This window comes from Mauremys reevesii, linkage group 6 (assembly GCF_016161935.1).
Source record: "Mauremys reevesii isolate NIE-2019 linkage group 6, ASM1616193v1, whole genome shotgun sequence".
Lineage (NCBI taxonomy): Eukaryota > Metazoa > Chordata > Testudines > Geoemydidae > Mauremys > Mauremys reevesii.
In genome coordinates, this window is record NC_052628.1 from 98,928,938 (window position 1) to 98,956,397 (window position 27,460).

At 41.5% G+C, this 27,460-nt stretch overlaps 1 protein-coding gene across 7 annotated transcripts in view; it reads left to right on the plus strand.

Annotated features, from left to right (window-relative positions):
* Nucleotides 1–27,460, plus strand: part of SLC24A2 (solute carrier family 24 member 2) — a 188,764-nt gene that overhangs the window by 131,323 nt on the left and 29,981 nt on the right. For all 7 annotated transcript variants that reach the window (XM_039545493.1, XM_039545487.1, XM_039545491.1 and 4 more), the window contains 3 exons: nucleotides 6,396–6,494; nucleotides 8,479–8,585; nucleotides 26,905–27,039. In XM_039545493.1, the coding sequence (XP_039401427.1) occupies nucleotides 6,396–6,494; nucleotides 8,479–8,585; nucleotides 26,905–27,039 (341 nt within the window). The remainder of the gene's footprint in view (nucleotides 1–6,395; nucleotides 6,495–8,478; nucleotides 8,586–26,904; nucleotides 27,040–27,460) is intronic.

The following is a 27,460-nucleotide window of genomic DNA, read 5'->3' on the forward strand; positions in this document are numbered from 1 at the left end:
CATCTTCCTCCCACCCCTCCTCAGTGCACAGGTGATCACCTGGGATAGTGTCTCTACTATGTACTTGCTGGCTGGCCCCACCCCTTTGGGCACCAGTGCGAGGCCATTCACATTGTGGCCCCAAGGATGGAGAAGAAGGAGGTAGAGTGATATAATGGTCATAACTAGGATTACTGGACAAAAAGTAGAAAAGATAACATTTTCTTTTAATGTTAAGAAGCACTTCCTTGAAGTGATCTCTGGCCGTAGAATAATCTTGCAAAGGGAGTGATGGATACTTCATCTCTTTGGACATTTAAAAGTAGGTTAGAAAATATATTGGAGAGACATACCTGGCACTGGGAGAAAGATGGGCCTGGTCTACAGCAGAAAGTTGCACTGGTTTAATTTAAACCAGTTTTTAAACTGATATCAAACTAGTGCAAAAGTGTGGGCAGCTTTAGTTCAGTTTAAGGGTATGTCTACACTACCAGATTAGTTCGATTTAACTTAATTCGAATTTGTGGAATCAACCTTACAAAGTCGAATTTGTGTGTCCACACTAAGGACACTAATTCGACTTTGTGAGTCCACACTAACGGGGCAAGCGTCGACATTGAAAGCGGTGCACTGCGGGAAGCTATCCCACAGTTCCCGCAGTCCCCGCTGCCCATTTGAATTCTGGGATTTCCCCACAATGCATGCTGGGGGGAAAAATGTGTCGAGGGTGGTCTTGGGTAACTGTCATCATTCAACATGATTTCGGACATCTCAAGGGGAGATGGAGGAGCTTACTGACTCGCTCAGATCTCAGTGAAACCAATATCCCCATTGTTATTGCAGCTTGCTGTGTGCTCCACAATCTCTGTGAGAGCAAGGGGGAGACCTTTATGGCGGGATGGGAGGTTGAGGCAAATCGCCTGGCTGCTGATTACGCTCAGCCAGACAGCCGTGCAATTAGAAGAGCCCAGCGGGAAGCGCTGTGCATCCAGGAGGCTTTGAAAGCTAGGTTCCTCAGGGAGCAGGGTAACCTGTGACTGTTCAGTTTCTTTACAGAGAAGCTGAACCTGCCCCTGCTTCAGTTACTGTTGACTTTCTTCTGTGGTTACATACCCCGTTCACCACGTTTCCCCCCTTCCAACACACGTTTAAAAATAAAGTTAATGGAACATTGTTAATTAACAACGTTTTCTTTATTAATGAATTCGCGTTAAAGGGTTGAAACAGGGACGCAGACTGTGGTGGGTAGGGTGTGCAGTGATGTTAACACCACTTATACACTCGAGGAATGACAGGCTCCTGCTCCTAGAGCGGTCTGCAGTGCCGGACTGGTTGTTTCAACGGAGCCTGCAATCCCTCCTTTTCGGGACTCTGTGTGCGGGGGCTACATGACCTTGTGGCGGGGGAAGACGGTTACAGATTCCCCTGCTGAGTGGCTCTGTGGTCCGGGACAAGGTCCGCTGCATAAGTTCTGTAACCGCCCTCCCATGCCACAAAGTCACGTACCCCCCACCCACACAGAACATGGAAAACACCTCCCAGACCGACCAGGGTGCCTACTGACTGCACTGTGTGTGTGACCTGCTGTTGATCCTGCCCCCGTGTCTGTACCCTGGTAAAGGTGACTGTCCTATGCAATTAACAACCCCCTTTCCCCGCCCTTCACAGACAGTCTTCTGTAGAAAAACTTGACGGAAATAGTAATTAACAGCAAACTACTTTTAATAATCAACTACACAGTTAGGGGATGAAACTGGGATTGGGGCTTCGGTGAGCCAGGAAGGGAAGGACTTCTCAACATTTAGGGAATGAGAGCCTTCTTGTATTTGTGCACTCTGCAGGGGTGCAGTGACAGTTTTCACGGCCCCTGTCGCCCCTCCTTCTTGTTACTTTGGGTGAGGGGGGGTTGGGACTTTGTGGCGGGGGAGGGCGGTTGCAGATACAGTGCAGGGGGGCTCTGTCCTCCTGCCTGCGGTCCTGCAGAACATCCACAAGGCGCCGGAGCATGTCAAATTTTCCCTGGGCATTTCCTGTGTGGCTGGTCAGAACATCCAAGCTCGGACTGCTGTCCAGAGTGTCAACAGAGTGGTGCACTGTGGGATAGCTCCCCGAGCTACTAAGGTCAATTTCCGTCCACACATAGCCTAATTCGACATAGCCATGTCGAATTTAGCGCTACTCCCCACGTCGGGGAGGAGTACAGAATTCGAACTAAAGAGCCCTCTAGGTCGAACTAATTAGCTTCCTTGTGTGGACGGGTGCACGGTTAAGTCGAATTAACACTGCTAAATTCGACATAAACTCCTAGTATAGACCAGGCCTAAGAGTGGCTTAGTTCGGTCTGGTTTAAACCCATTCCTAATTGACAAAAACTAAACCACACAAAGCCATTCTTGCACTCAAATAAGAGCCTCTATGAAGGTGTTTGCACTGGTTTAACTAAACTAGTTTAAAATCACACTTTAAATTAACCCAGTTCAGCCTTCTCATGTAACTACACCTATGGATTAGATGATAGTCTAATAGGCTTTTTCCATCACCAATTTCTATGATTCTTGCTGAAGGAACTATCATAAAATAGCATGAACACAGGGGCAGCTCTAGGCACCAGCAAAGCAAGCATCTGCTTGGGGCAGCCCATTTGCAGGGGCGGCAGCTGGCAGGGATCCAGCCTGTGAGCTGAGAACCAACAGGGGGCCCTGGGAGCTGTAGTTCCTTGGTTAGCTCCCTGCCTATAAAGCCAGCCCTGGAGCAGGGAAAGCACTACATTTCCCAGCATTCCCTTGGCCGCTATCAACAGGAAAGGGAGAGGGAGGGAGTATGGTAGCTGAAACTTCAAGTTGCAGCTTGCTGTGAATGGGGAGCTCACTGCTAGAGCGGGGTGGCACTGTGAATGGGGAACAAGTGTGCCCAAAGAGTAGAAGGCTTTGGCCCAGATATCCCCTTTAGAAGACATCCCCAGACTGGATTAGGGATACTGGTGTGACCTCACCTTGTAGCCCCCAAAGAAGGATTTGGGTGGACTAAATGGACAGTGCCCCTCTCTATCTGAAGCCTAGTAAGGGAGGTATGTGGATCCCACTAGAATTTAAAATGAAAAGTAAGGGAGGGGAGGCTCTGGACCTGGGAAGCTTTAGATACAGTACCAGGCACTTAGGAGGATTTCCACTTCTGAGCTATGGAAGCAGAAATTGACTTTTCCTTTCCAGATTTAGCTAATATTCAGAAAGGGAATCTGCCTTCCAGATCTGAACCCCTCAAAATTCAGGAGTGCTCAAGCTCAATTTGGGCAGCTGTTACTTCATTTCTCCCAAATCAAATATACTGATACACTGTGATTTGCTGTAGAAAAAGTAGGATAAAATTGAGCAAGAAATGCTTCCCAGTGGTTTTTAGGATTGGAATTGCTATTTTCAACAGCCATTGCCTTTTTTTTTTTAGTTTTATTTGTTTAAAAGGAAGACAGTGATATTGCATTGGCAAATTCCCCATAGAAACAAAGAGTGGAACAAAAGAATAATAAAGGCACCTCAACTTTTCCTCATTTATGGAGGACAGGCTTATAATATGCATCCAGATATCCTCCAATCACACAAGCTGAAAATTGTTCCACTTTACTGCAGTTCTGTAACCATATGGGAACCAATCCTGTCTGTGTTCTATGCACATCCAAACTTCCTGCTGGATGACCCGCCCTGGGAGCAAGTTACCAGTAGCCCAGGGCTGGGGCGGAAGGATGGTGCAGGTGGGTGGGGGGAGAGCCCAGGGCTGGGACGGCAGGGGGTGTGGGTGGAGGGGACAGAGCCCAGGGCTGGGGCAGCAGAGGGTGTGTGGGTGAGAGGGCACTGGTGGGGGGGAAGGAGGGAGCCCAGAGCTGGGGCAGCACAGGGTGTGGGAAGGGGAGCCCAGGGCTGGAGTGCCAGAGGGTGCAGGTGGGGGGGAGAGCTCAGGACTGGGATGGCAGGGGGTGAGGGTTGGGGGGGGGTGAAAGGTGAAAAACCTCCAGGGCCTCTGCCAATCTTCCCTGGAGGAAAATTCCTTCCCAACCCCAAATATGGTGATCAGTTAAACCCTGAGCATGTGGGCAAGACTCACCAGTCAGCACCCAGGAAAGAATTCTCTGTAGTAACTCAGATCCCACCCCATCTAACATCCCTTCACAGACCATTGGGCATATTTACCTGCTAATAATCAAAGATGAATTAATTGCCAGAATTAGGCTATCTCATCATACCATCCCTCCATCAGGGGCGGCTCTATACATTTTGCCGCCCCAAGCATGGTGTCATGCCACGGGGGGCACTCTGCCACTTGCCGGTCCCGTGGCTCCAGTGGACCTCCCACAGGCGTGCCTGCAGAGGGTCCGCTGGTCCCGCGGTTCTGGTGGAGGTCCACCAAAGCCGGAGGACCAGCGGACCCTCCGCAGGCATGCCGCCGAAGGCACCCTGCCTGCCACCCGACCGGCAGAGCGCCCCTCGCAGCATGCCGCCCCAAGCACGCGCTTGGCATGCTGGGGCCTGGAGCTGCCCCTGCCCTCCATAAACTTATCAAGCTTAGTCTTGAAGCCAGATATGTTTTTTGCCCCCACTACTCCCCTTGGAAGGCTGTTCCAGAACTTCACTCCTCTAATGGTTAGAAACCTTCGTCTAATTTCAAGTCTAAACTTCCTAGTGTCCAGTTTATATCCATTTGTTCTTGTGGCCACATTGGTACTAAGCTTAAACAATTCCTCTCCCTCCCTGATATTTATCCCTCTGATATATTTATAAAGAGCAATCACATCTCCCCTCAGCCTTCTTTTGGTTAGGCTAAACAATTCATGTCTTCAGTTCATCTCACACTACAGACTCTTCCCTTTCTCTATTCTTTTTTCTTTATTCAACTTTCTGTCTCTTCTTCCTCTATGTCTCTGAATTATATTCTCTGGCATTGACCCTGCACAATGAAGAGGTGAGCTGGCCTCTTACTTTTCACTGCCACTGTTCTGCAGATGGTTCTGTTTCACCTTCTGCACTATATAGCAAAGAATTTCAAAATCCCCATACACATTTTTTTAGCAACTGAAAAAGAAACTGCCTATAATATTCCCTACTGTTCTTCTGGCTGAACACGTTATTTTACAGTGTGATGTTTCTGGAATAATACGTGCAACTGAAAAGGCAAAGCTCATGACTTTTCATAAGATTCTTTTATTATTTTTTCTCAGCAGGTGGATTGTGGTTGACCACATAAATAATTGTTGCTGACCTGTTGGCACATTAGCGTGTAATTATTCCATTATGGTATCCAGCTTCCTAAACATTCCCAATTTTTTTCAGGGGGCGAGCAGAGGCGGTATTTATTTTATTTTATTTTAGACCTCTGATTAATTTGTCCATTTCATGTAAACAGCACAGGCTGATTTTATTATAATTATGACTTACGTTTGGAAATGGTGACATTCTAATTTAAATCAAAGTTTGTTTATGCCTGGCGTCTCTTTTCTTTCTGTAGTTAATTGACGGAATGTATCCTTTGGGTAGTATTGCTTGATTTTAATGAAATACCTTTTTGTCCTAAACCATGCAAGTCTTTGCACCCCCAAAACTCCAGCTGATTTCAGTGGGAGTTTAGGGAGAGCAAGAATTGTAGGCTATGACTTTCATGTCATATGTTTGTTTTGAATTAAGCCTGCATTCTACTTGATCAGTAATATTTACAATGAGGGAGGAAGGGGACAGAAGAGAGAAATCATAAACACATATATTAGCATAAAAACATACAAGGAACATAAACTATGATACCACAGGGCATAAACCAACCATTACATGACGTGCAGAGAGCTATTGTACAAGATTGTGGAGAACAATGTAGCACTAACTGGCAGGGATTGGGAATAAAATTAGCCTATGGAAAGGTTATTTAGAAATTGTTCATTATCGGAATTCTTACATTTTTTCAGAAGTATCTGGTACTGATCAGTACTGGGGACAAAATACTGGACTAGATGGACCACAGAGCTCATCTAGTATGGCAATTCCTATGTTCCTATATCAGACAAGAAATGTGGTTTTTAGTTATAGCATTTTTATTTATTTGCTATTCATCTTTCATTTTTTATACTAGTACTTTTGTTATGCAAACTTGATTATTTGTATCACCAGAAAAATAATATATGTTTTCATTCTCTTTGAGTTTTAGGGCATGAGCAAAAAAATTTTTAAATTCTTAACTCTGTAAGAAACAAAAATATGCATATGCATGAATGTCAAACAATGTTTAAGAATGAGTTTAAGAATGTACCACTAACTATCTATTTGGGATGGATAGAAATTAATTCTTGGTTTTGATTTATAGAGCAAAAGCTGGACGTTATTACAGAGAAATGTAGCATCACAGAATGGCTGCACTTGAACAATGACAATGTTTTCTTTTAGGAAAGTTCAAAGAGAAGGCCTCAATTCTTCATAAGATTGCCAAAAAGAAGTGCCAGGTGGAAGACAGTGAAAGACGGAACGGGGCTGCTAATCATGCTGGTAAGTATAAGAGTACAGAATTATTTCTTATTGTTTGGGGTATATTTGCTATGTGTTACTTTACTTACTCAAGAAAATAAATAAACCTACATTTTTTCAGACTTGAGTGCCTGAAGTTACCCCTCTAAATCCGTATCTGTACTCTCAAATGGGAACCTGATTTTCAGAGATGCTTAGCACCTGCAACTCCAAATGGGTTGGACTGGTATAATTGAGTAAAAAATCTGGCTCATAGTTTGCCCAATGGACCATTTCATACAGTGGGTCAGATTCAAGCTGTACACGTGTAAATGCAGAATAACTCCAGTGACATTACAAGATTTACTCTGGATTTTGACCCATTCATTTCTGGTAGGCCATTAGAGTCAGCCATTTGAGCCAAATAGGGCTAAATTTTCCTCTCTCATCCATGTATTCTATTCTGAAGAATTGTGCATGGAGAGAAAACAGAATAAAACATCCAGAGAGCTGTTGTGCAAGGTTGGAGAGAAGAATGTAGCACTAATTTTGGAAATGTTCTAAAGTAAGATTGATAAAAATACGGAGACAAATTCTATCCTCAGTTATGTCCCTGGAACCCCATTGACTTCACTGATGTTTGGCATGTATAAGGGCCAAATTTTGACAGTGATACTTTATTTATTTAGAACATTACCAGGCCATTTGACTCTGGTATTGGGTTCTGCATGTGGAGAATACTCACTGAGATCCACCAGCTGTGCAGTTTGGACACTTACATACATTTTCCATACACCTGAAATAAATGTGCATTTTATGTGGGTCTTGTATCTCCACACTTGCCAGGAGAAGAGAAGAGAATATAGGATTTGAGATCTATCGTGTGGATCTAAGAGCAAAATGTTGCCTTCAGATAGGTATTATGATTGTTGCTGCAAGCGATGTGGTCTGTCAGAGGCAAATCCTGCCTATCTTGCATTGACACACAAACCTTGATAGCAATGGTTCTGTTGTGCAAGGGGGAGACTGCAATGAGGGGTTCATAGTAGCCTGCTGCAGAGTACTGCTGCAAGGTAACTTTCTTATGGGGAAAGGACTGGGGGGTGAGCCATAGGAGGAACAGGCTTGTGGTTGATAGGTTTGTACACACTGCTGATCCACTAGCCAAAAAGGTTTGTGGACTAGTTGTATAGTGGGTACTGTTACCTGCAGTCTGCAATAGCAGCCACAGAGTTGCTGCACAGCTTCTCTATATCCTGACTATGAATTGGATAAAAACCATGCTTCCCAGCCCCGTATATACCCCCTACACAACCCCATTTACGCTGTGTTTTTTTCAAAAAGAATATTCAGCTCAAAACTTATACATTGTTAAAACAACAACAACTTAAGTCACCTTCGTGTTTCTTTTAGCCACTGCTTTACCACTTAATGTTCATTGCAGTGGAAAAAAATGAAAAAACTATCAAATGTATCTGGTAAAAACTGAATCAGTTTGACACTTGCCATGACCTTACTCTGTATCTAGATGCACTTTGACACTGAGTCAAGCAATTGGATGGAATACTCTATTAATATTGCATAATGCTGAGGAAAATAGCCCACAAGCAGTTAAATAATCTCAGATATACTGCACTTTGCACTGCTGCTGTGATCTCAGATTTTAATTCAGGACGAATCTGAGTACAGCAGTAATGCAACCACACAGCTATATTTACTTCTTTGTACAGCAACATCAGATAAAATATGTCTTATTGTGTCAGCTGTTGTTAGAAGCACTTCCTCATGATTTCTGATTGTTCAAGGATTTCTGGCCATTACCATCTTTATCTAATAATAACAGCTGAAATTTTGACATGCCCATTGTTTAGAAGATTCCTTGAATGATCATAGGGAAAGGAATTGCATTACACAAAAATAAACGGTTCACTTGTAACGCTTGATAATTTAAATAGACTGAAATATGAGTGCAGTGTTTTATCTATTTCTTTGTTCGGTTTTTTTTCATTTATGGATGATGTTACAGAAAAAATTGAACTCCCGAATACTACAAAAGTGGAAGTTGAAGTAACACCACCAAATGATGGTTCAGGACCAGTGCAAAATGGAAACATTGCCCATGGAATTGAAGAGGTTACTGTCTTTTATTTTTTTCTCTCTCTCTTTCTCTTTACCCTGATAAACATATTCCTGCCTGTTTTTATTATTTTGGAAAGCTAGTGAGTTGGCTTTTACCAAGTAGAATCTTGCTGTTTCATGCTCTTAGACCTGAAGCTACAGCTCAAGGCACTATGGAGAGAGAAAACGTCGTAAAAAGCAATTCATGGCACTGAAGTTCATACCATGGTTTACTTTAAGTTTAAACTATGCAGACAAATTCTTAGCATTTTCCTTAGGTAAGTTCTAGCAAAAGTTGCTCCACATTGGGAAACTGCAGGAAAATGCTATCCCGGTTGTTACCTTAGAGCTCTACTCTTCAGCACTACTCTGCTACTGCTTCCCACCCTAGACACCTCAGCCTCATTCTGGCACCTGTTTTGCACATTTCTATAAAGTAGTCACACTGAAACTTAAATTCCTTGAAATTTGAAAGCATTTTCCATTCTCTTACAAATATGAAAAGTCTTATTTTTACAAAAAATATTAATTAAAATTTGAACACGGTCCATTTTGAGAGAGAGTGGCCTATTTTCAAGCAAAAATTATCTCTGCAGTTATAAGAGATAAGATACAGTTCACAATTACAGTATGAAAATAGTGATTTTGATGAAAAGCAAAATGTCAGGGTAGAAAATAGCCTTAATAAATGTTTTAACTACTTTAGCACAGCCCAAGAGTTTATTTTTGAGAAGTATACATACAATGCCTCAATCCTGCAAATGTTTAACTTCACACATTTTTGTAGTCCCATTAAAGTCAGTGAAAATTAAGTATGTGGATAAAACTTTACAGGACTGAGGCCATAGTCGGACCTCTTATGGCAGAGAATGGCATCCTTCCTTAAGGTTTATCTCAGGGCTTGGAAACAGCTGATACATGCCTATGCACTATTCCAGAACCTTTATGAAGCTATTATCATGTTCCCCAGAATCTCATCTTTTAATTTGAAAATAAAACAGTCTCTAGTTGTGGTGGTGAAGAAAACCAGAAATACGGGAATTAAGTGTAACTGAGTTGCAGAGATGAGCAGAGAGCCTGGAACAATAGCTCTGAAAGGTGTAAACTGCCCCATTCATCTTGGTGAGGTGTTAACTCTGATGCCCACTGCTGACCATTCAAATGTCACCATTGTTAACTATTTCATCCCTCGTAAAAAAAGAGAGGACGAATCACAGATTTACACATTTTACTATGAATGGTGTCTCAATTTCATGCCACAAATGGGTGATGTGTGATATATGTAAAGATGATTATTTTTCCCCAGTCAAGGAACCTAGGAGAGCCTATAGGTATATACAAGACCCACCTCTGAGTGGGAACCAAACTCAGAGAGCTGCACAGTCATATTTAAACACCTGCCCAATCTATTGTGAATGGCATCTCATTTTGACAGCTCAGATGGGTGGAGGGTATTATGGAGGGTGGCTTTTGGAACAGTAACACCATTGTTTTATTTCTACTCTGATCTCTGGTTAATATTTCTAGACCAAAAATTGTTGTTGTTCATTAGGGACTTGATCCAGCTCTCACTGAAGTCAAATGCAGTTTTTTTCAATGGGAGCTAGAGGAGGCCCTAGGTGAGACACTTTTAACAAAAGAAAGAATGAAATGCCAAAAAGCAAGTTTATGAAAACCAAAATTATATTATTGAGTGCAACACTCTGCATAGTTATGTCTTACAAGGGACAGAAAATATAGTCAAAGTGCATTTACAAGGGGGAAGTCATCTGAGTTCATATATTTGTCTACAAGCCTGAAAATAACATAAGATGCACAGTAAAATACTGGATGTGATTTCTGCTAACTGGAGAGGTTTCTGTTTATTTCACACAGCAAAGTGGTGGAGAGATCACAAGAGAGCTGTACCCCATAGGTGTTTTATAAAGCGCAAGATATGGCCAAATGCCTTTAATCCTCTCTGTTAATGGAGTTATCTGACCTCTGGAGATAGGAATGGAATAATGCGCTCACAAGACCACCTAAAGAGACCAAGAAAAATATGTTGCCTTATTATCCTGGTTAATTAGACTGTGAAAAGTGGAAGTTGAATGTTGGGTCAAAAGAAGAGGATGCTGGCAATTTGCACAGTAAATTACAGTTTCTTTTAACTGTGCCATCCAGATGGATGGTCCCCCTATACTACAGAATCATCATCAGCCAAGCAAAACATGCCTCGTAAGCGAAGTAGTTGGGTATCACTCCTTTTAAAAGGGTCCTCAACAAATTACACTTTAATTCATGGAGAATATTCAGCTTTCATAAGGTAGCTAAGATCACTATTGTCTACACTTGAAACACTACAGCGGCACAACTGCACTGCTCCAGCTGCACTGCTGGAGTGCTTCAGTGTAGACATTATCTGTGCTGAGAGGAGGGGTTCTCCCACTGGTGTAGGTAAGCCACCTCCCCAAGAGGTGGTAGCCTGGTCAACAGAAGAATTTTTCCATTCACCTAGCACTGTCTACACCAGAGGTTAGGTCCGCTTAACTACGTCACGCAGTTGTGTGAATTTTTTACATTCCTGAGCTACGTAGCTATGGCAATGTAAGTTCCCAGTGTAGATCAGCCCTATTCAGTGTCCATTTGGGAGACGTTCTGAGAGTCTGAATTCATTGCTGAACCAAAATAAATGTTGAGGCTGGTTTTAACATTAAGCAAAAATGTGTGTAAGAAAATAAAAAAATCCAGCGAGTGATATTATTAATTCCATTTCAGTAGGATCATTGTTAGGTTTTAATATCCTACAATAGCACTGAATAACCTATTGTGGTGTGGATGAATAATAATTTTGTGGCACACATGAATATTCTAAAGGATCCAGTTTACAATAACTTAGTAAGGAAATCTATCCTGCCTATAGCTAACTCCTGAGAAATTATTCAGGAAAAACAGTGAAGGAAAAGCAATTGTATCTCATAGAAAGGTTCAGTTGTTGTCATTTTGCATTATAATGAAGTGGATTCTATGCCAGTTCAAAAATGGGTCAAGCAGCCTCATCATCCAAGACAGAAAATTTGATGGTTTCATTTCAAATAACTGCAGGACAAGCAGATAAAATTATTGCAAGGTTACAATATTGAGCAAAGCTTGGTTTGTTTTTTGTTTTTGTTTTGTTTTATTTTTCTAACCACTTAAAACTTTTAGTGAGGCAATGCTTGAAATTTTTCTGTCAGATCTTGCAGGCATTAGTATATGCTCAAAATGTACTGCACTGCAGTAGAGGTGAGATGCATTATTTATCCCAGTCAAGAGTAGAGAAGCTTACAACCTAAAGAATGCATGACTAATTTTGCACCTTCAGCTCCATCAGTCTGGAAGAAAAGTTTTAGGGGTTCACTTGTACAGGCATAGAGCAACTAGACAGTGACCTGGCCTCAGTTATTCATGTCTTTGTCACCACTCAGCTGGACTACAGCTGGAAGTTGAAGCTAGATAGATGAATTCAGAATGGAAATAAGGTGTAAAATTTTAACAGTAAGAGTAATTAACCATTGGAACAATTTACCAAGAATTGTGCTGGATTCTCCATCACTGACAATTTTTAAACCAAAATTGGATGTTTTTCTAAAAGATATATGCTTCCTATAAGGTCAGACCAGATGATTACAATGGTCCCTTCTGGCCTTGAAATTTATTAATCTATAAATACTACCAGTTACATTTTGAGGCAGTCTTTCCTGGCAACATTTCCACAGTCTCTCTACTTTTCTTCTTTTTCAATTATTGCCACTTGAAACTGAAGGAACATAAATTCACACCATGTAGCGGTCAAGCATAGGAGTTTATTACACACAGCGCTGGTGGAGTGTCACCTGGCTTATTAAGCTCAGAGACACTGTCAATCAATTGATTACAATAGAATATATAGATTTTCCATGGGCGGGGGAAAGTGACGGGGTAGACTGTTCCACACCCCGAGATAGGTTTTGCAGCAAGACAAGATAGCACATTAGCCAATGGTTAACAGGTTACATAATGTCTCCACCATGGTCTCAAGTTAACTTTTAATTAATACTTTGATAAAATGTTGTTAGTATAAAATATATATGTTGAATTCTGATTTGGGGTCCATAGGAATGAAGCAACTCCTTTGATTGTCCAACAGGTACATTCCTAGGGGTTAAAACAAAGAAACAGTGAAAGTATATGACAATAAAGATTGTCTCCTTTGTGTTTTAAGGCAGGCATTGGTCCCTGGGAAAGGGAGGTAGGAGGAGGCCATATCTTATACTGACATGTGCCAACCTTTCATAAACTCAAGATTGGATATGTGGGAACAATATCTCCCTACAAACCCTTCAGAACAGTCACTGCTTAACTATCCATAAAAATATATTTGTATAAATATAAATTCCATATAGGCTGGAATTTAAAAAAAATGTTCTGTTTCTCTGTGATTGTCATAACATTAAAATACTTCTGTAAGAATCAGATAAACACTAATTCTCTTTTTTGCACATTGACCCTTGTCAAAGGTACTCCTGCTTTTCTTTGGCTTGAACACTGTTAGAATATTTGTCTTAGTACCTGACTGTGGTACTACCCTAAAGCTAAAGAGTAGGAAGAAGTGCCCAGACAATGCTGGGAAAGTAGCATAGACCAGACAGAAGCAGGAGAGACAGGCAATGAGTAGAGTGGAAGGAAAACTCAGTGACGAGTAGGAGATGATGAAGAGGAGAGGCAGGAAAAAAAGGCTATGGGAAATAAAAAGAGTGGGGGGCAGGGTGAAAATTAAGGTGCAATTTTAGGTAAAAGGAGCAATTGCCCCCACAAATAATCTTGATAAGAATGTAAAAATGGCCATACTGGGTCAAACCAATGGCCAGCATTCTGTCTTCCAACAGTGTTCAGTACCAGGTGCTTCAGAGGGAATGAACAGAACAGAGCAATTATGGAATGATCCATCCGCTATCATCTAGACCCAGCATCTGGCAATCAGAGGTTTAAGGACAAGAGTGTGCAATTGTGTCTCTGACCACATTGGCTAATAGCCATTGATGGACCTAGTTTCCAGGAATTATCAAATTCCTTTTTAAATCCAGTTATAATTCTGGCCTTAACATTACAACTCTGGCCTATGGCAATGAGTTCCACAAGTTGACTGTGCTTTGTGTGAAGTACTTCCTTATGTTTGTTTTAAACCTGCTGCCTATTAATTTCACTGGGTGACCCCTGGTTCTTGTGCTATGTGAAAGGGTAAATATCACTTACTTAGTCACTTTATCCACACCATTTGTGGTTTTATAGACCTCCAATATCCCCACCCCCCTTAGTCATCTCCTTTTTAAGATGAACAGTCTCAGTCTTTTTAATCTCTCCTCATATGGAAGCTTTTCCATCCCCCTAATTATTTTTTTTGCTCTTCTCTGTGCCCGTTTCCAATTCTAATACATCTTAGATGTGGGCAACTGGAACTGTATGCAGTATTCCAGGTGTAGGCGTTCCATGGATTTATATAGTGGCATTATGATTTTTTGTCTTATTATCTATCCCTTTCCTAACGGTTCCTTACATTGTTAGCTTTTTTGACTGCTGCTGCACACTGAGCGGAGATGCTTTCAGAGAACTATCTACAATGACTCCAAGATCTCGTTCTTGAATGGTAACAGCTCATATAGACCCCATCATTTTGCATATGTAGTTGGGATTATGTTTTCAAATATGCATTTCTTTGCATTTATCAGCATTGAATTTCATCTGCTATTTTGTTGCCCAAACACCCAGTTTTGTGAGATCCCGTCATAACTCTTTGCAGTCTGATTTGGACTTAACTATCTTGGGCAATTTTGTATCATCTTCAAATTTTGACATCTCACAGTTTACCCCTTTTTCCAGGTCATTCATGAATATGCTGAACAGCACCGGTCCCAATACAGATCCACCATTTACCTCTCTCCATTCTGAAAACTGACCATTTATTCCTACCTTTTGTTTCTTGTCATTTAACCAGTTACTGATCCATGAGATGACCTGCCTTCTTATCCCATGACAGCTTATTTTGCTTAAGAGCCATTGGTGAAGTACCTTTTCAAAGTCCTAGTACACTATATCCACTGGATCCCCCTTTTCCACATGTTTGCTCACCCTCTCAAAGAATTCTAATAGATTGCTGAGGCATGATTTCCCTTTACACAAGTCGTGTTGACTCTTCCCCAACAAATCAAGGTAATCTGTGTGTCTGATAAGTCTTTTCTTTACTATAGTTTCAACCAATTTGCCTGGTACTTTATGCTTACCAGCCTGTAATTACCAGGACTGCTTCTGGCACCATTTTAAAAAATGAGTGTTACATTAGCTATCTGCCAGTTATCTGGTACAGCAACTGAGGGTGTCAGAGGCATTCTCCACCTTGAAGGATCAAGCCCCACATTTGCCTTCAGGGCAAAGCCGCAGTTCTGAAAACTGACGGCTGGGGAGCAAGAGTGCTCAGGATGTAATTTTACTGCCAGAAGCTGGATCATGGAAAGCTATCATAGCCTGTTTGCATTCTGAACCGGCAAGATCTGCAACTGATCTGAAACTAATTGTCTTCTGTCTTGTGCCTACCATATCATCAGGGGCGGCTCTGTATTTTGCCGTCCCAAGCACGGCAGGCAGGCTGCCTTCAGCGGCTTGTCTGCGGGAGGTCCCCGGTCCTGCAGATTCGGCGGCAGCCTGCAGGAGGTCTGCCAAAGCCACGGGACCAGCGGACCCTCCGCAGGCAAGCTGCCAAAGGCAACCTGCCTGCTGCCCTCGCGGCAACCGGCAGAGCACCCCCAGTGGCTTGCCGCCCCAAGCACACGCTTGGCGTGCTGGTGCCTGGAGCCACCCCTGCATATCATATTTCTGTTATTCAGTTCCCATGTCAAGAATACACAGGGTCACATTTCTGGCCATTTTATCCTTCGTTAGTCCAAATTGTGATAGCTCAATCTAAATCTTTAGATCAGAAACATAGTATTATGAAGTTCTGTATCTGATGCACATTTGTCTGAGGTGAAATGCAGCCACTATCTGAATACTGGAATTATTGTTTTCCATATACCATCCCTAAACGTGTGTATAGATAAGCTCTTTCTTCTTGTTTACAAATACTTTTTTTTAAACTAAAACAATGAGCAAAGGCCTCCCAGCAAAGAAGAGAAGGGGAGCTTCTTAGGGTGATCTGAGGCTAAAGCTAGAGGAGTAGGGAAATTTTATTTTTTTGCTTTTTTTATTTTATAACATTTTGAAATTATACTTTATATTTTAAAAAAGTAACTCTGTCTGACACCTCTTTGTTTGTTCTTCCTTCTTTCCCTTTCCTTTTTCCTTCTCCCTAGTTTTTTTGTTGTTTTGTTTTGTTTTCGTACATTTTTTCCTGAGTCTAATTTCTCCTCACTTCCCTCTTTTGTTTTTTCAGTGTTGTACTCTCTGGCTGAAATTCACTCCTATGCAGAGTGCAGCACAAGGCCTATAAACCACTTGTAGAAGACTGGATGAATTTCATCCTACTTCCGACCTTCTTTCTCTCTCTTGTCTTCCTCATTCATCTTTCTCTCTTCCCCATCCTCAGTATCTTGCTCCTTCCTTTCTTCCCAGGCCCATCTTCAAATTCTCACCTCCTGACCCCAGTTTTCTCCAGCAGAGGATCTAAGTTCTGCTGGACCTCTGCCAGACTCCATGGACTGCTTGCAGAAGTCTTGAGAGGTCTTCCCTTGTAGCCCTGTCCACCAATCCAAGCCGGTTATATTAATGTTTGGTCCAATCCAAGTCCCACTGAAGTCAAAAGGAGTGACTCCTATTGACTTTAGTGAGTGTTGGTTCAGCCCTCTTGAGAGGAAAAACATACACTGGGATAAAAAACATTCCAATCCAATCTGTAAAATGTTCCGTTTTTTGTCCTGGCCAACCTAGGCTTTCTTCCCTCTTGCAGTGTATTCCATCTTACTTTGGATTTAGTCCTAGTTATTGTAGTTTTCCTTTTGACCTTTAACAGGTTTCCATGAAGGAGAAAGTTCTGTTATATAACACGGTATATTTATAGCTTAGTACTGAGCATGTCTGACAAAATGAAAAGAGGACTAGAAGGACAGTGATGGTATCTCATTAAATATTTTATAGATTGCCATATAGAGAAATGATCCTTCTGAAAGTTCTCCCTTGCCATCCCCCTTAACAAGTACTTGATTAAGCCGCTTCAGCTGTAATCATTCTAACCTGTGGCTTTCCTAAAAATAACATCCAATTTCAAGTTAACACCTTCTCCTCCTGCCTCCCACACACACACACACACACACACACACACACACACACACACCCTTTCACCAGTTTCCATGGAAACCTAATTGGAAAACTTATATATGCCAACCATCTCAAAGATAACTTTTCATGAAAAGAAAAGGCACCTTGGATGCAATGAGAACACATCACTAAACCTTCATTGTTTTCAGTGTGATTACTAAACAGCTTACTTGAGCAACTGTGGTAAAGTGGATTTAGCTTTCTTCACCAAAGAGCAGCACATGGTTAGTGCATTTCAGGACAAAGCTCTTGTCTGAGATATTTATTCCCTTCCAAGGAATGTGTGGCCCTTTTCATCAAATTAGCATGATTTGAATCTAAATATAGGCGTGTTCTCAGTCACTGGATGTGTTTCCCAAAATATGTTAAATGCTTCAGTTTGGGAAAGAAAGGGGAAGAGAGGACAAAAGTCTTTGTTGAAAGGTAATAATATATCCCAAAGTGCCTGATATTCTTTTGATCAGTAAGCATTTTCTGCTGCCTGAAAATCTTCTCCTTTGCCTTTTCATTGATCCTGAAATAATTGTGCAGATCTCTCTTGTCAACTTAACTTTTACGTAACTTTGAGGTCATTGCACTGCCATAAAATGGGATTGATCATTGTATTCCCATGGCTATTTATTGGTCTGTTCTACATTTTTTCTACTGTACACCTTTTTCTCTTTTTTTTTTTTGAAAAATAGGACAGTGGGAAAGAGGCTTACTCTTCAGTTGCATCTCCAGATCACTAGGATTGTTATTTCCATTTGCAGGCCTGCTGAGCATAGTTTGTAATACAGCACTCTACATGTCTCTTTCCGTACCCACCATTGAACGCTGCAGCGTAACTTTGAGGGAAATAAATGGGTACAAGTTCAGGATTTTCTAGTTTCCCAGGATTCCAGCAGTAGACACGGAAGGTATACAGATTGAAGTAATGGCATATGGGACAAAAAACATCCACATAGTCCTTATCAGCATAAAATCCAACCAAAGAAATCTAGCCTCCTCCTGGTGGTTTCACAGTACATGGAGGATTTTCATACACCCTTATCATTAATGTCAGTTACCTATGTAAATGGAATGTATCCTGGTGGTTTCACAGTACATGGAGGATTTTCATACACCCTTATCATTAATGTCAGTTACCTATGTAAATGGAATGTATCCTAAGAAGAAATAGATGCAGGGTAGCATAACTTGAATTTTTGCCACATGATTCCACAAGGAGAGGTTCCTCTTCTTTCTTCTTAGGTATTTATATGGCCACTGTTACTGTAGGAACTCAGCACCTCACAAACTTTAATTTATTTAGCCTTACAACACCTCTGTTAAGTAGGGAGAAGTATTATTATCCTCCCGTTTTACAGATGGGGAATTGGGAGACAGAGGCTAAATAACCTGCCCAAGGTCATCCAGAAAGTCTATGGTGGAGCAGAATTGAGACCCAGACTAGCATCTTAACCCACTTAACTGTCCTTCCTCTCTGTCTCGGTGAGGACATAAAATAGCCTGAGATTTGCTTTTTTGTAGAACAAAAGCAGATCTTAACATTGAACAATAAGATATCAATTTGAGGCAGGCAACATTTTGAGATGTCATCCTATTTTTATCTTAATTCCCTCATTAAGAAAGGTCATGTTGGTGGGTGGTGTCTACTGTCTAGAAACAAATAGCCACGACTGTCTTTTGTAACACTAAGAAGCAGAAAATGGATAGGAACACTCTTACACATGGTATGATATCTATCCTTCAACATGATCAAAGTGAATCGTAAATGGTCCCTGTCTGCCTTTTTACCATTTTCAATGGAAACCTGATGCTAATTCTGTGCTGATTATCTGTGTCAGGAATCATTATATAGGAGAAAAGCACAAACAGAAAAATATATAGTCCTTGTCTAATTTGGGGCAATCTAATGAGCCTCAAAACTTAATATTTTTAACTCATATGAGATCCCTGTTATAAGATGTAATCAATTTATTGTAAGCAGTTAATAAGTATTTACACACTTGGTAACATTGATAAATTTTCAGGTGGGTTGTTTTTCAGACTTTTTTACATCCAGAACAAAATGCAGTTTTCAGCTGCAGTCCTAGATGAACTGTTTTTCCTGAGTAATATATTTTGAGCATAAGCATCTAAACAGACAATTCTTCTCTGCTGTTTTCTAGAAGCAGTGAATACACTATGATTTTGGCAGATGGGAATCGGTATAATCTGTTGGTTATAAACAAAAGAGTTACTGATGAAATGTCACCATCTGTTGGCATTGTTGAAATGCTCTGAGTCATACAGTCGTTACTTTTCACTCTAAAGTTTTCTCAGAAATGGCCTGATTATGAGTAAACTAGACACATTACAGAATTATTTTCTCAACCTTCATTTCTGTAAAATAAAAACTTGATTTTTTTGTTGTTGCAAAAATACCCTACTGACCCACAATGTAACACGTAAACGGGATATCTGTCTAGTGTAGTTCTTAGTACATTTTTATTGATTTATTTATTTATATGTATTGCGGTAGCACTTACAGCAGTGGTCCCCAATTTTTTTCCATCGCACCCCCTCCTTACTCATAGTGGAACCTGTCTGGGCCCTCTCCGGGAACTGTGATCGGGAGCCATAGCTGGGAGTGGGGCCAGAGCTGTGGTCGCGAGCCAGGGCCTGTGGTTAGGGACCCAAGCTGGGGTGGGAGTGGGGCTGGAGCAGAGATGGGGGCAGAGTGGGGCTGGCCAGCACTCTCTCAGTGGGGCAGGGCAGGGCCCTGCCATGTCCCCCGAATGTTCCTCCATGCCCCACAGTTTGGGGTCTACTGACCTGGAGGCTCAGTCATTGTATTAGGCACTGTTCATACACACATAAAAAAAAGATGGTTCCTGCTCCAAAAAACTTACTGTCTAAGTATAAGATGAGAGAAAACAATATAACACTCAGACAGAGAGAGGCAGGGAGCATAGCACGAGGGAATAGTGAGACAATTAAGATTTGTGTAGCAAGTAAACCACACAAATTACCTTTTCGTGTAATATCTTTGGTACAGTTATTGTATTATGAACAACTGTAGAGATTTCACACATATCTTAATAAAAAAAAAACACTTGTACTGTGACAGGTATTAAATAAGTTTAATGGGGAAGACTATAAAGACTATAATGGTAAGTTATTCTCTTCACTGACAGTTCACTGAGGCAGTCAGTTTGAAAGGAACAGAATTCATATATTCTGATGGTTATCTAGAATACTAAAGAATTAGTTATATTCATAACATGAATAACATATATAGTTATATTTTCCTTGGCATATTCTGATCCACATTTTCAAATGAGGCCTTTGAAATGCACCTGCAAAATTTGTGGGCACATCTATCTGCTTACACAAATGTATATTTGCATGGGCAGATGGACATTTACACACGTATGGCCTGATTTTCAACCTAACTTTAACCTGACCTCTGTGCAACTGCAGTTGTTATTAGGCTCAGTTTAGGAATCCAGGTAATGAAGATATCTAAGTACTTCACAACACTCACAAATGTATGTTTTTAGCATTCTTCATTGGCAGTGCCCTTTGTGCTAGATTGGTATCTGCTTACATTTTTCTCAACCGAATCTCACCAAAGAATGAATCTTTTTGCCCTCTTGCTTTGTTTCTTTCTTGTCATTTCATGAGGGAAATATACCTAGTATTGTTAGACTGGCACATTGATTTCTGATCATACAGGCAGCCAAAGATCATCAAAATGAAGTTTCATCATTAATTATTAAAAACCAGGAATTTTAGTAAGGACACGGAAATCCATTTACACTTAAAAGTACTCCCAAAAAAATTTATCCCGCAGATGGGTTTAATTCAGAAATATTGCAATCATTCTGACTGGTCTAGCTTGAGTTATTTCACTCATAGAATCATTGAATAATAGAATCGTGGGACTGAAAAAGACCTCAGGAGGTCATCTAGCTAAGCCCCTGCACTCAAGGCAGAACTAAGTATTATCTAGATCATTTCTGACAGGTGTTTGTCTACGTTGCTCTTAAATCACAGAGATTACACAACCTCCCTAGGCAATTTATTCCCGTGCTTAGCCACCCTGACAGTTAGGAATTTTTTCCTAATGTCCAGCCAAAACTGCCCATGCTGCAATTTAAGCCCATTGCTTCTTGTCTTATCCTCAGAGACTAAAGATAAAAAAATTTCTCGCTTGTCATTGTAACAACTTTTTATGTGCTTGAAAACTGTTATCATGCCCCCAGTCATCTTTTCTCCAGACTAAACAAAACCAATTTTTTCAATCGTCCCTCATAGGTCATGTTTTCTAGACCTTTAATCATTTTTTTTGCTCTTCTCTGGACTTTCTCCAATTTGTCCACATCTTTCCTGAAATGTGGCGCCTACAACTGGACACAATACTTCAGTTGAGGCCTAATCAGCCCAGAGTAGAGCAGAAGAAATATTTCTTGTGTCTTGCTTACAACACTCTTGCTAATTCAGTGTAGAATGATGTTTGCTTTTTTTGAAACAGTGTTACACTGTTGACTCATATTTAGCTTGTGAGCCACTCTGACTCCAAGGTCCCTTTCCACAGTTCTCCTTCCTAAGCAGTCATTTTTCATTTTGTATGTGTACAATTGATTGTTTCTTCCTAAGTGGAGTACTTTGCATTTGTCCTTATTGAATTTCATCCTATTTATTTCAGACCATTTCTCCAGTTTCTCTAGATCATTTTGAATTTTAATCCTATCCTCCAAAGCACTTGCAACCTCTCCCAGCATGGTATCAACCACAAACTTTGTAAGTGTATTCTCTATGCCATTATCTGAATCATTGATGAAGATATTGAACCGAACTGGACTCAGAACTGATACCTGCAGGACCCCACTTGATATGCCCTTCCAGCATGACTGTGAATCACTGATAACTACTCTTCGGGAATGGTTTTCCAATCGGTTATGCACCCAACTTATAGTAGCTCCGTCTAGGTTGTATTTCTCTAGTTTGTTCAGGGATGAGTTGACTCCGAGTGTAACACTTATACTGTCTCAGAGTCGTGGTGATTTTTTTTTCTTTTCTCCACTCCAACCTCTTGTGGATAACTCAGTATTGCTTTTCCCCATTAGTCAGATTTTTCAAAGATTCTGAACATCTTCAGCTGCTGTTGATTTCAATGTGAGTTGTTGGAGCTCATTAACTCTGCAAATCAAGCCCTGATTCTGCATCCTTTACTCTTTCAAATTAGAAATGAAGGATTCAGGGCCGCCCAGAGGGGGGGGCAAGAGGGGCAATTTGCCCCAGGCCCCGAGCCCCACAGGGGCCCCCACCAGAGTTTTTCAGGGCCCCTGGAGCAGGGTCCCTCACTCGCTCCGGGGGGCCCGGAAAACTCTTGCGGGGCCGGGCGCAGGAGCTTCTGCCGCTCCCGGTCTTCGCCGGCGGGGGGTCCTTCTGCTCCGGGGCGGAAGGACCCCCGCTGGCAAATTACTGCCGAAGACGGAGCGGGACCCGCCGCCGAAGTTCAGCTCGGTCTTCGGCGGTAATTCGGCGGCGGGGGGCCCTTCCGTTCCGGACCTGCCGCCGAAGTGCCTCAAGACCTCGCGGTGGGGCCCCGCCGCCAATTACTGCTGAAGACCGGGCTGCGCTTTGGCGGTGGGTCCCGCTTCGGCGGTAATTCGGCGGCGGGGGGCCCCCGCCGCGGGTCTTCGGGGCACTTCGGCAGCGGGTCCGGAATGGAAGGGCCCCCCGCCGCCAAAGACCCCGGGCCCCCGGAATCCTCTGGGCAGCCCTGGAAGGATTAGACCTTAAAGACCAAATTGTGCCCATTATAATGTATACGCAACTTCCATTGTTGCCACTGGAACTCGTATGCATATGACTAAGGACAGTATTCAGACCTAGTAAGGTTATAATTACTTGTGATGTGTACAATATCTTTCTGCTAAGTATTTTCACCAGAATAGGAGACCTGCAACCAATTGTAGTGTATGCTTCCCTTTTTCTTTACTACAGTGTCTGCAAAATCTCTGCTTAGAACCCAGAGTCACATGCAGAATTACAGAAGCTGCCACCTGTTAATAATTCCATAGCCATTCGCAGTGCCATGTGGGTGCTTTGTGGTTCTTTGTATTTTTTTTATAACTGTGAGTTTTAAATTGTTTGCCACATAAACTGCAGACTTGTGCCTAAATCCCGGTGAAGAGAAACCAGAGAATAAAATGATGCTGTTTTCCCAGTGTGTGCAAACAATAAAAGGTTTTGTTTTTGAATTGAAGAGACTTTGATTTAGTTCAGATAACTCACTTTTCATGTCACCAGCTCCAAATTTGTCACTATAATTAGTCTCCTTTCCATCCCTCTGGAGAATTATGTGGTGAGCTTCTGAGGTTTCATAGTTTGCGATATTTTCTATGCCCATGTAAGACAACAGTGGGTCTGATTCTGAACTCATCAGTACTTGGGTAAATCATGAGTAATTCTACTACAAACCAGTGGAATTAGTCCTGGTTTACACAGAACAAAAATCAGAATCAAAAGGCATATGATCAGAATGGACAGTACTGCGTGCACGAATTGTGTATTTAACATCTACATGTTCTACAAATGTGTGTGTGTCCATATACATATCAATATATGTTCAGAGTTGCCATGATTAAAGAAGATTACTAATCGATGCTAATCTAAATATGATAATTCAGAAAATACTTAGTCATTCAGTGCTGTTTTTGAAACTAGTGTTTATGGAGGTTTATTCCTGCTGAGTCTGCTGCTTGAAATATACCCAGGCCACTCAGAAAGAGTTACCTAGGCAACCTTTCAATTGCTTCTTTTGTGCTCCTATTTTACCTCAGTAATCATTATTTCAAAGCTAGGTATCTAGCCTCATCTGATTCCCCCACCCCTAGTAGCTTCTACCAGAATCTGGAGACGGAGAGAACAGATTTGGTTTGAAGGAAGTAGTCTTGCACCTGCACAGGTTTTCTAAAGAGGTCAAACTGCCATAGATTATGGAAATGAAGTGCTGAGCATCTGCCTGCTTTGGCAGTGTACAGAAAGATAAAAGGACACGCCAATCTCTTAAACTGTTCAGATGCTTTACGTTCTCTGGTGAGAGTGTGACAAATTGTACCCATATCTGTTTGTAAAACCTTGTCATGATAAATACTTGTGACTCTTCAGTTCACTGTCATTTTTTCATCGCTCAGATTAGTTGGGGATTTCTAGACGTATAGGGACTAACAAGATATGGTCTTCTCTTAACGTGTGTATAATTAGTAAGGTAGCTGCATTTACGAACACATCAAGAGGGGACTCTGGATATGGGCTTTATTGTATCTATGTAAATCTGGCAAAACTCTAGTGAAGCTAATGGAGTGATACAGATATAAAACTGGGAAAACTTAGATCAGAATCAGGCTTTGTGTCCTTTAGTGTTGATAGGGTCATTTTAAATGATCGCTTTATCGAGATGACAACCTTGAGTTACTTGTAAAGTCATCAAATGCATGATTTGCTAGTCCTTCCAAACATTTGGATAATTAGGAATGGATTTTGAAACAGAACTATTAATAAGCCCCCAAAATTACAGAGCTGTGCAATTAACTAACCAAATAGTAGATTCTGAAACCAGCCTCTTGCAGCACCGTTAAAAACCTTAGCTAAGCACTGTTAAGACAAGGTCTTAACTCATAGAAACATGATGATAATGTTCCACAGCACCGGATAAACTTATTTGAAGAATGGTATGTAATTTTCAGAAGGGTCTGAGATCTCAATTCTAATCTCTTTTTAAAATAACTTTTAAAAGTAGGCACATCTCTGCATGCTCTGAGGAAAATCCAATGTATTGCTTTTTGGGCGTTCTCTTACTGAACTCAGTGGGAGACTTTCAGGAGGGGTTGGATCAGGCCCTTTGTGGGACAGAACCATTCAGGCTGAATTTTGTGTTGGCTTACACAGCAGTGTAAGTTGGAACTGGTGTAACCTCATTAACATCGCCTCTTTTACTTACACCAAGAATGAATTTGGCCTCTTGGGCAAAAAGGCCAGAAAACAGGTGTAAGTGTCAAAGTAGTCTAGGTCATGCCCATTAGTGGCATTCTATGGCAGTCCTAAAGGGTCCGACATCACCTGCATGCTAAGGAGTGAAAGGAGGGCAGAGGAAAAGTGATGTAGCCAGCCATAAAGATCCCATGTCACAGGAGAAGTCCCTCCAAGCTTATCCTGTGGTAAAGCAAGTGGCTGAAAAGCAATTAACAGTAGGGTGTAAAAACAAACAAAAACACTTGTGTGTAGCGAGATTAAAATATTGGCGTGAAGATCCATCATGTGGGTGAGAGTTTTTCCCTAAAGTTTTGCTGGTTAGTTGCTAAAAAATTGATGTGCTGCTGAAAGGTCAGAGGGCAAAACATTATGGATGGTCTTGATTCCAGCCTGGGTTACTCTAGTTTTTCCCAGTATAACCCAAGATGGAGGAAACAGTGGTGGAAGTCTGTCTGGAGATGTGTCAGAGGCACAAAATGAATACAATCCCTGTAGCCTGGTCTTAGATTATGTATTAATTATATTGATTACTTAAGAATCCCCAGTTATCACTTTGAGGGTAGACAGGTTCTTGCCCCAAGATCAGGCCCAGTATTATTCAAATTATTATATAGTTGGGAACCCTGATGTGCACAGTTGCAACATTCACAATATAGGAACTCTTTGATGTTTATTAATACATTTAGCACAGTTACAAACACCCCAACTCAGTAAGATAGATGGAGATACTACAGAATGTACATCTGCATATCCGTATACTCACATCATCCCTTGTAGAACAACCTGAAATGTTAGCCATCATCTTCCTCAACACCATCACCTTCCCCATCATCACCAGTGGCCATCATTTTGGCACCTCCCAAGGACTACATCTCTCGCCTACTGCCCCTAGGCTGGGATGCCACTTTTATAATTTGTTATGCTGACACAGTTACATTCAATGCATATTCAGTAGGAGATTTTTTCCTTCTTATTATTTGTATTTTCTCATCTCACTACTGTTGGAGTGTCTTTTTTCTATAGGTTAGTATTTCAATTATCTCAATTTTATATATGTGTCAATTAATTACTATGGCCCTTTTGTGGTTAGGTATCATGTTTGTTATTTCTGTCCTAGCTCGGTGGTTTGAGCATTGGCCTGCTAAACACAGAGTTGTGAGTTCAATCCTTGAGGGGGCCACTTAGGGATCTGGGGCAAAAATTGGTCCTGCTAGTGAAGGCAGGAGGCTGGACTTGATGACCTTTCAAGGTCCCTTCCAGTTCTAGGAGATTGGTATATCTCCAATTATTACCTTTATTTTGGTTCTTTCCAAGTTCTAAGTTGTGGTGTAAACTTAAAAGGGTATGAAGTTAGGAAAGCCCCTATGCCTACCTGCTTTAACGCATCCTTTATGTTAAAGGTCACGGTTATACATGGACCTTATGCTTTAGCTCCATTTATCTAGGTGAAAGGTCCCAGACATATGTATGCTGACTTGCTGAAGCTAATGTCTTACAGCACATGGGCCTGTAGGTTTCTTGCATTACTGCTGAATATAAGGCAAAGCAGTAAATATAATGATGGTGAGCTAGCCCACTGGGCTACAGTAGCAGTGAATATAATAAAGCAAACTAGCCCACTGGGCAACATCTCCACTCTGCCAGGATGCCTGAAGCTGGTCAGTGCAATCCCAAAGAATGGCTAGCATTGGCAATGGAGGGGCCACTGATTCATTGCATCCCCAGGTAGCCTTTGCCAGCAGGATTCATGCGAAGCTCCAGCTGCAGTTTAGTGCTCCACCCCCTGTGGCTGCTATCACATACCTGGCAGTGTAAGCATAATCTGCCCTTCTTTAGGGACACAGGCTGGTGCAGCTTGCACCTTCCTGCACCAACATTGGCAATTCAAGCCCAATAGTTGTAATATAGCTGCAGCCAATGAGTCTTTCTTCGAAGCATGAAGTTCACATGACTTTCTCCTAAGAGATCGCTGACTTTATTCACCTAACTTACCTTCTATTCACTTCCATTTTTATGACAGAATTCAGAGGACGATGATGAAGAGCAGCCTCTCAGCCTGGCTTGGCCTGACACCCTACGCAAACAGCTCATGTACCTTGCTGTTTTCCCCATTGTTTTTCCATTGTGGATTACCCTGCCAGATGTCAGAAAGCCTGTGAGTACCACACTGTTGTTATAAGCTGATGTGTTTTGTACAATGGAATGGTTTCATTGAACAGTTTCAAACTTCTCCGTCTTCTAGAACATTTTTAACCCCCTTTGGCATAGTTTTAATATAGTTCAATATCCCTCTATTTTAAGGCAAAGATGTGATAAAGAACTTTGTGTGGTTTACAAAGCCTAGTGAATTAATGTAAAAGTAGAGTTTGTGATTTTTCAGCAGTTTCACTCGTGGAGAAAATACACCATCAGAATTCTGAAGCAAACATCAACTTTAAACCAAGTATTAATGATTATCCAGGAGGTATCGTTGTTAGGGTGACCAGATGTCCCGATTTTATAGGGACAATCCTGATTTTTGGGTCTTTTTCTTATATAGGCTCCTATTACCCCCCGCTCCCGTCCCAATTTTTCAC